The following is a 12,122-nucleotide window of genomic DNA, read 5'->3' as shown; positions in this document are numbered from 1 at the left end:
AGAGCTCCAGGGATCACCGGGAGTCATAGTCTGTCTGATCACTCCTCACAACAATCTCTACAGGAACAGACGTTTTGGGCTAAGTTTGGCCAACCTTTCCATGAACAGCAAAATGTGCAAGCCTTCTGGCTCCTTGGGTGTCCACAGAGCAATGGATCCACCTGGCAAGGGAGGAAAGGTTATCTTGGAAGAGGAAGGATAGAGCAGAGAAAGGTTTTTGGTTCCTGTTGCAATGCAAGATCTCGGAACCAAAGATTGCGTTCCAACTCCGCTGGCGGGCCAGGGCCAGGGCCGAGAGGAGGGTGGCGCAGCGCGCGGGTGACGCCTGGCGGCCTCCCCTCACACCGCCTCTGTCTTCTCCGTGATGGTGTTCACGGTGGAGCTCCGCGTGATGGACTTGCTCTCCCTGCCCACCGACTCCTCGATGAGCACGCCCTGGAGCATGGTGCAGAAGGTCTTCCGGCACAGGGTCTCGAACCCCCTGCCCGCGGCCACGTAGATGATGGGGTTGACGCAGCAGTTGACGTAGGCCAAGGAGACGCACAGCGTGTCGAACCTCTGGACCCTTTTGAATGCCTCCGAGTGGCCCTCGTACACGGCCATGAGCACTCCGGTGACCTGGTAAGGCAGCCAGAAGATGAAGAAGCAGCTGACCACGGCCACCACCACCTTGAGCGTCTTGGTGGAGCGCGTGGCCTTGCGGCTCCAGGTGCGCAGCAGCAGGAAGGTGTAGCACACAGACAGGGTGACCAGGGGCCACAGGAAGCCCAAGGTCAGCCGCAGGCCGGCCACGGCCAGCTCCTTGCGTCTGTCCCCATGGTAATTGAGGCCACAGATGCTCTTGGGTGGATAGAGTTCGACTCTCAGCCTCCGGTACATGAAAGAGGGGACGGTCAGGAGGAGAGCCAGCACCCAGGCCACCCCGCAGACCACCCAGGCCAGGCCGGCCACGCGGAAGTTCTGGCACCAGATGGGGTTGAACACGAGCAGGCAGCGGTCAGCGCTGATGAAGGCCAGGAGGAGGATGCTGCTGTACATGTTCAGGAGGATGAGAGACGGCAGGACGCGGCAGGCCGGCTCCCCAAAGCGCCAGTCATCCAGGATGATGGTGGTGACCAGGACAGGTAGGGCCAGGCAGGAGAGGAGGTCGGCCAGCGCCAGGTTGAGGAACCAGATGGCGTTGACCGTGCGCTTGACCTTGGGCCACGTCACCAAGATGACCACGGCGTTGCCGGGCACGCCCACCAGGAAGACGAACGAGAAGACGACCAGCGCCACTGTGTCCAGGGGCTTGAGCCCGCGGGCTACCCCGGGCCCGTCCACAGGGTCACTGGGGTCAATGGTATCGTAGTGGGAGTAATCCTCGGTGCTGGCGTTCCCGTCGGCCTGGTTGGAAGCAGAGAGGCGGAAGGGGATGAGATTGGACACGCCTGGATCCGCGGTGCGTCTGCTCTGTGAGGGCCACGGCCCTATAACCCAGGAAACCAGCTCAACTGGCTCTTCGCACAGGGGAACCACATGCTGGTTTTGGGGGGGGGGGTTGTTCCCCACGGGAATGCTAGCGCACACAATCAGTATGGGTACAGGTGGCCAGGCCTTTCTTTTGCGCCACCCCTGCGTGGATGGCAGCAGACTGACCACTAGGTGTTAGGCGCCATCAAGTTCGACTCAGAGGGGCCCTACAAACAGCCAACCGGAACCCTGCCCTCTCCTGTACCGCCCTCTCTCCATCTCTGACATACCAGAGCCCATTGCTGAGGTCACCCGTGTCAATCCATCTCGTTGGAGGGTCTTCCTCTCCTTTGCAGACCCTCTCTCTATTTCCAAGCAAGCAAGAGTGGCGTCCACTTCCGAAATGGCTTGCCTCCAGAAACTCTATGAACAGTGCTCAGGTCTTTTGTTCATAGGGTTACTATGAGTCGTCTATGACTTGACGGCACTTAACAACAACAACAACATGTTTCCAAGCATGCTGTGTCTTCCCAAGGAATAGCCTTCACTAGATGACACAACCCTGCTCGCTGAAACTGAGGAGGACCTCATGCACTTGCTGCAGAGGGTCAAGGACTGCAGCCTTCAGTATGGACTGAGGCTCAATGTCAAGAAGACAAAAATTCTCACCACTGGACCAATCGGTAGCAGCAGGATGGATGGTGAAGAGATTGAGATTGTTCACAGCTTTAGTTTGCTCGGCTCCACGGTCAACACTCTTGGCATCAGCAGCCAGGAAATCAAAAAAACGTATTGCGATGGGAAAGTCTGCTGTTAATGACCTCTCTAAAGTACTCAAGAGCAACGGTGTCTCTCTGGAGACTAAGGTGCGCCTGATACAGGCCATGGTTTTTGCAATCACTTGTTATGCATCAGAGAGTTGGACAATGACTAGGGAGGATAGAAGGAGAATTGACGCCTTTGAGCTGTGGTGCTGGAGAAGAGTATTGAATGTTCCATGGACTGCCAAGAAAACAAACAGATTCATCCTAGAGAGGGTTAAACCAGGCTGCTCCTTGGAGGCAAGGATTCTGGGGCTTCGCCTGACATACTTCGGACATGTTGTAAGGAGAGATAGGTCTTTAGAGAGGGACATCATGCTGGATAGAGTAGAGGGACAGCACAGGAGGGGAAGACCCTCTATGAGGTGGATTGATTCAGTGACCGGGGTAATCAGAATGGGTGTGTCAGAGGCAATGAGACTGGCACAGGATAGAGCAGGGTTTAGGGCTGTTGTACATAGGGTCGCTATGAGTCGCAAACGACTCGACGGCACATAACAACAAACAACAACAGCTAGCTACATGTCCCAAGTATAAAAGACAAAGCTTTGCCATGCTTGCCTCCAAGAAGCACTCTTGGCTGCGCCTTCTCGGAGACCTATCTGTCTGTTCTTTTGACCGTCCATGGGATATTCAGGACTCCTCCAGCCCAGCCCACACTGCTTGCAGTACCCAGGGATCCTTCAAGCTTGCAGGCGAATCAGTGGTGACTCTCATGGCTGCCCCTTGCGGGCGAGGGCAGAATTGCTCCTTGGGGTTTCTTCTCTTGCTGTGACTGTTTTGAGAAGTTGATTGCCTTTTTTTGGTTTTTCCTCCCAGGAAGCAACTAACTGATGAGTGAGTTCAAGCTGCCAAGCATTATGGTTAGTCGCCAAGACTTACCCACTGCCCCTTAACCAAGCCTCCTTCCCCAAAATCATACCAACTTTTAAAACTTGGGTCTGCATCTGAAAAAGGAGGCAAGGACTAGGAAGACTGAAGAAGAATTGAATGCCTTTGAGCTGTGGTGTCGGAGGAGAGTGCTGGCTATCCCACGGACTGTCAAGAGAATCAACAAGCATGTTGCAGAGAAAGCTCAACCAGGCTGCATCTTGGAGGCAAGGAGGGTGAAGCTTCACCTCACATGCTCGGGGCCTGTTGTCAGGAAGGGTCAGTCCTCGGAAAAGGACGTCATGCTTGGAAAGGTGGAGGGTCAGGGTTAGAGAGGAAGACCCTTACCAGCCCGGATGGACACAGTGACCCTAGAAAGGGGCTCATTATATTAGATACAATGAGGACGGCACGGTGTAGAGCAAAGTTCAGATGTGCTGGTCATAGGGTCTCTGTGAGTTGTATTTGACTCGACAGCGCCTAACAACAACAATAACACCTTAACCTGCTCTCCTACTAACTGGTAAATAGATACTTCCCTGACAGCCCCTCTGTCAATCCCTGAACTTGCCCCTGAAGCCCCCATCGCCCCAAGATCCAGCAGCTCAATGGTTAATGCATAGTTACACTGCAAAGCTGTGTAAAAAAAAAAAAAAGCTTTCCTGTTAATTGAATGGCTGGAGGTTCTAATCCACCCCGATGCACATCAGAAGAAAGACTTGGCAAGCAGCTTTAAAAAAGAAAACAAATTGTAGAAGGGGACTGACATCAGGGTTGGGGTGAGACTGAGAAAAACTGGATAAATTGTGTATAGTGCATTGAAACAGATGAGGGAGAGAACTGTTTAAAAGCGCTATGTTTGGGTATTAGGGTTATAACAAGAGTCCAGAATGAAGTTGCATCTATGGAGTATACTCAGGGCAGGGGGGTTGTACATCAATGAAAGAAATTTTCTTTTACTTTTCAAAAAGAAGAACGAACTGGGGGGGGCGGGCAGGGAGAAAAATGCAGCAATGAATGAATGAATGAATGAAAATCCAAAATCTCTGTAAACATTCATTAAAATTAATAAAATTACATTTTGTCAGAGTACTGAAGAGCAACGATGTCAGGCTGGAGACTAAGGTGCGCCTGATCCAGGCTATAGTCTTCGCAGTTATGTGCTATGCATCAGAGAGTTGGACAGTGAATACGGCTGATAGAAAGAGGATTGATGCCTTTGAGCTGTGGTGCTGGTGAAGAGTGTTGAATATACCATGGACTGCTAAGAGAACAAACAGGTTTGTCCTGGAATGGGTGAAGCCAGAGTGTTCCCTGGAGTCAAGGATTCTGAAGCTTCGTCTGACATGTTTTGGGCATGTTGCAAGGAGGGACTGGTCCTTGAAGAGGGACATCATGTTTGGCAGAGTGGAGGGAAGCGAAGGAGAGGAAGACCTTTGGTGAGATGGATCGATTCTGTGACTGGAGCGGTGGGAATAAGTGTGTTTGAGATGGCTAGGTTGGCGCAGGATAGAACAGCATTTAGAGCTCTTGTACATAGGGTCGCTATGAGTCGCAAGCGACTCAATGGCACATAACAACAATAACAACATTTTAAAGAAAGAAAACAAATCACCACGGAGTGCCTTAGGAAGCATAGATCTAAAGTGACACATGTGGGGGCATCGGGGTGGGAAATGGCTCACTGGGGGGCAGGACACAATGTCCTGGCCACTGCCCATCTGCTTGGTCCAGGTCCAAGACGTACCGCTGTTAGATACGTTCATATCACCAGCAAATCAGATGGTATCAACATACAGCCTTGATTCTGACCCATATCATCGGGTGGATTCAAACTCCTCCCTTGCCATTTGCACCATGACCCCCTTTTCCTGCATTCTGTCCATTGAGGTAGGTGGTCAGCTCTCTGTTTCTTCTCCAGGTGGCTACCCCAGGAAGGCCACGAGGCTGAATCAAGCTGTGAATCTGACCCAGAGTTTGAGATGTGGCAGAAAAGTCCCCACACGTGACATGAAGGGACAACTTAGAGTTGGTATTTACTGAGCACCTACGATGGGCCAGGAGTGCCTGGGAGCCGCCAGCCAGCTAAAGGCGGCAGTTACCTGAACGGTAACCAAGAAGCTGCCAGTTTATTCACACCCCAGATAGAAGCACTCAGAAGAAAGGCCTGGCACCTACTTACAAAAAAACATCCACGAGTTCTGCTCTGACGCTTGTGGGCTCCTCTGGAGCTGGAATCGTCATGAAGGGCTTCAGATTTGATTTTTATTTGGGTGGGGAATTTGAGGGAGCTCCTTCTCCTACTGTTGCAATTACACCACCCACCCACCCCCGCCTCTGTGTACATTTGAGATGATTACAAAACAAAGTGAAAACTAGAGAGCTCTGGTGGCCTAGTGGCAAGACGCTGCACTACAATCCCAGAGGTGTGCAGTTCAAATCCACCAGATGCTCTGCTGGAGGAGGGGGCAATCTCCTCTTGTACCAGTCAGATTTGATTTGAAGGTACACGTAAAAATAATACAACAAAGATTTAAACAAAAAAAAAAAAAGAAACAAAGCGAAAACTTTTTAAATCTTTCCACCCGTAAGTTACCTCTGCTCTGAGCCACCCTCTCCCAGGAACTGTCCCCGCCAGGCCCCTGACCAGCCTGTCCTCTGCCTTGGGACTGCCCCTAGCATCCTAGGCTATACTCGCTAAATGGTTCATGCTACACATGATAAGAGGAGACCCTGGACGCTGCTAAGGGGCTCACTGCCTCACTCTTGTTGTCCTTGGGGAGTCTGACTCATAGCAGCCCACGTGCTGGAGCAAATGCCCTGGGGAGGGGGCGTCTCCTAGGCTGCCATGTCTTTATGGGAGCAGGTCCCTTGATCTTTCTTCCATGGAGCCTCCAGGTGAGTTCAAACTATTGCCCTTAAAAAACAACAACAAGGGGAGTTCTGGGGGCCTAGTGGCAAGGAGCTGCAACTACAATCCCAGAGGCAAACGGTTCGAATCCACCAGATGCTCTGCCGGGTAAGGAGGGACAATATCCTCCTGTACCAGTCAGATCTGATTTGATGGTACACACACACAAAAATAATCAAATTTTTTTAAAAATATTAAAAAACAAAGAACCCACAACAGAAACCACACACATTCCTTCTGACTCACTGCAGCTCCTACCAGGAACCTTGCTATGCCCACAACTACCGCTATTTTGAGCTCATTGCTGCAGCATTCATTGAGGGGCTTCTTTTGGGAGATTGGTTTGTCTGTTGTGGGTTGTTGTTGTGGGGTTTTTTTCCGACCCTCTGGAGGCATAACTGCTAAGGAGCTGTGCTGCGCGCACATGCGCGCGCGCGCGCGCGCACACACACACACACACACACACACACACACACACACGGCACAGCCTCTCTAGTGGTTCAAATCTACCAGCAGCTCTGCAGCAAAAAGATGGGCACTCTCCCCCACCTCGCCCCCACTGTGCGATTTACAGCCTCAGGGACCCAGGGGAGGGTCAGCTACGAGTCAGTTCCAACTTGACAGCAAGCCTTTTCAGTGATCTTCACCAAGCGCGCTGTTGTCTGATAACATGCCCAAAGTAGGGAAGATCATCCTCGTTTCCCAGGAAGGCTCTTGAATGAATCTTCTTGTTGTTGTTAGGTGCTGCTGAGGCAACTACAACTCGCAGTGACCCTATGAACGATGGATCTGAGCTCTACCCTGTCTTGTGCCATCCTCACCATCTCTGCCACACTTGGGCCCATTATCACAGTAACTGTGTCTGTCCATCTCAATGAGGGTCTTTCCCTCCTTCGCTGACCCTCTGTTTTTTGGGGTGTTTTGTTGTTTGTTTTTTTTTAGCATGATGTCCTCTTCCAACGACTGGCTCCTTCTAACAACCAGTCTTCCCTCCAAGGAGTGCTCAGGCTGCACCCACTCCAAGCCAGGTTTGTGTTTTTGGCAGTCCATGGGGTGTTCAGTACTCTTCTCCAGCATCACAACTCAAAGGCATCGGTTGAAGAATCTGCTCGTCCTTATTCATTGTCCGACTCTTAGATGCCTCACAAGTGACTGAAAAGACCATGGCTTTTGGATCAGGAGCACCTGAGTATTTAAATTGTCAGGCGATAGGGGAGCTCTGGTGGCCTAGTGGCAAGAAGCTGCACTGCACTCCCAGAGGAACACGGTTCGAATCCACCAGATGCTCTGCCGGAGAAGGAGGCACAATATCCTCCTGTACCAGTCAGATCTGATTTGACGGTACACGCACACAAAATAAAAATAAAAATAAAAAAATTAAAAAAAAAAAGAAAACACAATTCTCCTTAAATTGTCAGGCGAGTTCTGGTGGCCTAGTGGCAAGAAGCTGCACTGCAATCCCAGAGGTGTGTGGTTCGAATCCACCACATGCTCTCTCTGCTGGAGAAGGAGGGACAATGTCCTCCTGGACCAGTCAGATCTAATTTGATGGTCCGGACACAAAAAAAAATAATAAGAAAAATAGGTTAAACTTTCATGTTCTTGTTAAATGCCATCACATTGGCCCTGACACACCTTAGAAATGAGAGCTTGATGCAATCCCAGAGGTATGCGATTCAAATCCACCAGATGCTCTGCTGGAGGAGGGGGCAATCTCCTCCTGTACCAGTCAGATCTGATTTGACGGTACATGTAAAAATAACACAATAAAAATTTAAAAAAAATTTTTTAAAAAGAAATGAAAGCTTGACCAGTCCCGTCCGTTCCATTCCTACAAATTCACCAATGAGTCAGCCCACTGCTGTGGTCACCGTCTAAGGCTGCAGTCGACCCCCTAAGGGGTCTTCCACTCTCTCACTGACCCCTTGCTTTTCACAACCTCAGCAGCTATCCAGCGCTTCTGCTTCTTCCCCTTCAGGGGAGATGCGTGAAACTTCTGCCTTTGCTGACTTGGCAAGCTCTCAGCTACCCCGGGTGCCAGGAGGCTCAGAGCAAACAGGGGGAGCCTCCCTGCTTGACTGCAATCAGCTGCATAAGTTCCTTTCCTGACACGAGTGAGCTCACTTGGTCCCTGCCTCTCGCTGGCTTCGTAAGTGCAGAAGAGGAAGAAGAAAGAAAAAAAAGAAATAAAATTGTGCTGATGCTAGTGCAGAAGTTAGCAAGAGCTTTCTGATGCAAATGAGTCCCCAGGCATTGCCACATATCCAGATAAGTAAACGATGGTCTGCCCAAGCCGGGAGGGCACCATGCTATACAGTGCTTCGGTGGCAGAATTCTTGCCTTCCATGCAGGAGATCCCGGTTCAATTCCCAGCCAGGGCCCATGATACAGAGTCACCTGTCTCGCCAGTAGAGGCTTGTAGGCTGTTGTGATGCTGGGTAGGTGACAACAAGCTTCTGGATTAAGACAAGGAAGGAAGACTTGGCCATGTGCTTGCAAAACACAGCCAGTGCAAACCCTCCGGGGCACAACCTTCTGACCTATAGCTTGTCATGGGTGTGAGTCAGTAGCAGGCATAACCTTGTTCTGCTGGCCATGGGGTCACTGTGAGTCAGGGGCTGACTCCACGGCAGCTAACAATGTTTAAAAAAAATGAGGAAATGTATGTACTGATGCAGGAAGATCTCCAAGGCCAGCTGTAAAGTGGAAAAGGCAAGAGAACAGTGTGGAAAGTATGTTAATTGCAAAACAGGAGGATGTTCATGCTGTCTCCACACCTGTGCACCTGTGTGTTTATTTAGGGGCATACAAACCAGCCCCAGACGAAAACATAGGAAACTTGCAAGAGTGACCACTTCTCAAGAGAAGGACTGAGGGGGCTGGGAGTTGGCATTGGTAGAAAGTATTTCTCTTTATATTGCTGCTCTTTTAAAAAAAAATTCTTATTTTTTTTTGTATGTGTGTGTACTGTCAAATTGGATCTGACTGGTACAGGAGCAGATTATCCCTCCTTCTCCAGCAGAGCATCTGGTGGATTTGAACCATGCGCCTCTGGGATTGCAGTGCAGCTTCTTGCCACTAGGCCATCAGAGCCCCCTCTATACTGCTGCTTTTCGTATATACAGAGCTTGTAGCTATAATTGCCCATTTGAAAAACAAGCATTATTACTATGATCTGTGTCTCTAGAATTCTAGGAGGGAGCCGTGGTGGTTTCATGGGTAGGGAGTGACGCTGCCGACCAAAAGGCACGAGTTTGAAACCCATTAAGTGCTTCTTGGGAGAAAGATGGGCCCCTGTCTGCTACCTTGGGATTTACAGCTTCTGAAAACCGGCAAGAGGATCAGCTATGGGTCTGATCTGACTTGACAGCAATGAGTTGTTGAGTTGAGAGGTAGTTTATAGGAACCTAAGAGAACTCTCAGATTCCTGGGTGGTGGAGTGGTTAATGTACTCAATGACTAAGAGAAAGGCTGGAGGCTAGAGTCCTCTCAGAGGTGCCACGGAAGAAAGGTCTGGCAATTTGTTCTCTAAAACATCAGCTGCTGAAAATTCTAGGGAGCATGGTTCTACCTTGACACCCATGGGCTCATCAGGAGTTGGAATTGGCCGGACCACAGCTGGTTGGACTGGGGAAGGGTCTAAGGACATTTCTCTTGTGAATAAAAGCAGCAACAGCTCAGGGTGAGTTCATGGTCCACAGAACCAAATCCATCACCATCTGCCAACTCCAACTTCTGGAAACCCCCATAGGTTACAGAGTCAGATTGCAGGGTATCCTTGATGGATGGGCAGGGTGTCCTTGGTGGACGCAGACCACCAGGACTTTCATGCGTACCACCATTTGATGCATTTGAACCACCAACCTTCTGGATAACACACGCATGGCTGTTGAGTTGATTCTGACCTGCAGCCACTGTATAGGACAGAGTAGAAGCACCCCACAGAGGGAGCTCTGGTGGCCTAGTGGCAAGAAACTGCACTGCAATCCTGAAGGCGCATGCTTCAAATCCACCAGATGCTCTGCTGGAGAAGGAGAGGCTATCTCCCCCTGTGCCAGTCAAGCTGACAATACACAACAAGGGGTGGGGAAGAAAAGATGTGTCCCATGCGGTTTCCAAGGCTGAAATCTTCACAAGAGCCAATTGCCAGGCCTTTCTGCCACCGGGCTACTGGCTGGATTCGAACTGCCAATCTTTCAGTTAGCAGTCAAGGGCAAACTATGTGCACCATTCAAGGACCCTTACAGCCTACTGGGAGAGGGGGAAATTAACCACCTGGGAGGTGGAAGGAGGGAGCTTCTTACACTCTAGCCCCATTGGGGTGGGGGGTCAGATGTCTCCCAGCAGGAGGAAAAGGCAGGGCTGCTCTGTAACTCCTCCTGCAATGACGGGGCTGAATTATGGCACCATTGTCCAGTCCAGGAACTGGCAGTCACTTGTGGCTTCTGATGCATGAAAGGTGTCCATGTGTCTGAAGGACTGAGCTGTTCATTTCATGATATTTTCACTCAATTGAAGGCATTCTGGTGGTGGTGGTCATCCTGAGGGAATTTTGCTGTTAACCCAAAGGCCCTGCCTCTCTTGTGGTTCAAATCCACCAGAAGCCCGAAAGGAGAAAAAAGGGTAATCTCTCGTGTGATTTACAGCCTCCAAAAACTCTCTGGAGGCTCAGCTACAAGTCGAATGCAACTGGCCAGCAAGGAGGGAGTGCGCATAACTTGATAGAAATAGCTACATGTCTCTAGGAGCTGCCATAGGATAACCTCGTAGCCTAACCTATGCTAGGTTAAACGATTTCTTCTTACTTGGACCCACAATATAATATACACGTTTGGTACCAGCAGTTAAGAAATCATTGGGAAAAGTCTGCTGTCAAGGACTTCTCCAAAGTGCTAAGGAGCAACGATGTCAGCTTAAACACTAAGGTGCACCTGATTCAAGTCACAGCCTTTTCAGTCACTTGCTATGTATCTGAAAGCTGGACAGTGAAAAAGGATGACAGAAGAAGAACTGATGCCTTTAGATTGTGGTGTTGGAAAAGAATATATGGCTTCCAAAAGAACAAGAAGAAAATACAACCAGGCTGCTCCTTAGATGGCAAAACTTCATCTCACATACTTTGGGTAGGTTGTTGGAGCCTTTCCTTGGATAAAGACATCAAGTGTGGAAAGGCGGAAAGTCCATGAAAAAGAAGACGACTTTAATGAGATAGATTGACATAGTAGTTGTAGTATTAGGCTCAAGTACTTCAGAGATGATGAGGATGGCACAGGACAGGACAAGGGTCACTATGAGCTGGACTCTACTGGACAGCATCTAACAGCAACAAACCCTACGGTAACCAAGACACTGGCATTTGATGTTGATTCATTTAGAGTTGCTTGTTGTTGTTAGGACCTGCCAAGTGGGAACCAACTCATCGCTGTAAATCACATTAGAGGAGATTGTCCCTCTTTCTCCCAAAGAGCAACTGGTGGAGCTGAACCTTGAGCCTTCAGGTTGAGAGCACAATTCCTTATCCACCAGGCCACCAGAGCTCCCTCAGGGTTGCTAGTTATTGTCAAGTCTATTACGGCTCCTTGTCATTTCACGTAGGTCAGAGGAGAGCTGCTTCCTTGGGTTGTCTTGGCTGTACTGGGAGGGGATTACCAGGCTTTTCTTCCGCAGTACTGCTCACTGAGGTCAGCCTTTCAACTACCACTACATCCCCCAATGTTCTTTTTTTTCTTTCCATCTTCATACTTCTTTTTTCCTTGGAGTCTAACAAATCATATTGGTTTTTCCATACAATCATTCATTGATATTTTGTTTCATTTCACTAATTGCTATTGACCAATGCAGTTAATTAATTATAACATCTAATTATCCTCTTACTGTGTGTTGCCTTTCCTCGGGGTTCTCTTGTAGATTAAACCATCGAGCACAAAGCATCTGTGCACCCAGGAGCCTTGTTGGTTTTCTAATGATCTAAAAATCTACATCATAACCAATAATAGCTGGGAATTATTATTGTTCCTATGATGAGTGTTTTTCTGGGGGGGGGGATTTCTTGTGTAGAGATTGGTGGA

General features: G+C 49.6%; 1 protein-coding gene across 1 annotated transcript in view; it reads right to left on the bottom strand.

Moving 5' to 3' along the window:
* Nucleotides 1-339: 339 nt before the first annotated feature.
* C5AR1 (complement component 5a receptor 1) overlaps nt 340-12,122 on the bottom strand; it is a 57,035-nt gene continuing 45,252 nt past the window's right edge. The window contains exon 2 of the mRNA XM_006898697.1: nt 340-1,452. Within this exon, the coding sequence (XP_006898759.1) occupies nt 340-1,452 (1,113 nt within the window). The remainder of the gene's footprint in view (nt 1,453-12,122) is intronic.

Source organism: Elephantulus edwardii, unplaced genomic scaffold, assembly GCF_000299155.1.
Source record: "Elephantulus edwardii isolate Elephantulus edwardi_28Jun2011 unplaced genomic scaffold, EleEdw1.0 scaffold00236, whole genome shotgun sequence".
In the NCBI taxonomy this organism is placed as follows: Eukaryota; Metazoa; Chordata; class Mammalia; order Macroscelidea; family Macroscelididae; genus Elephantulus; species Elephantulus edwardii.
The sequence above is the reverse complement of the archived record's forward strand: the minus strand, read 5'-3'. Positions and strand labels throughout refer to the sequence as shown.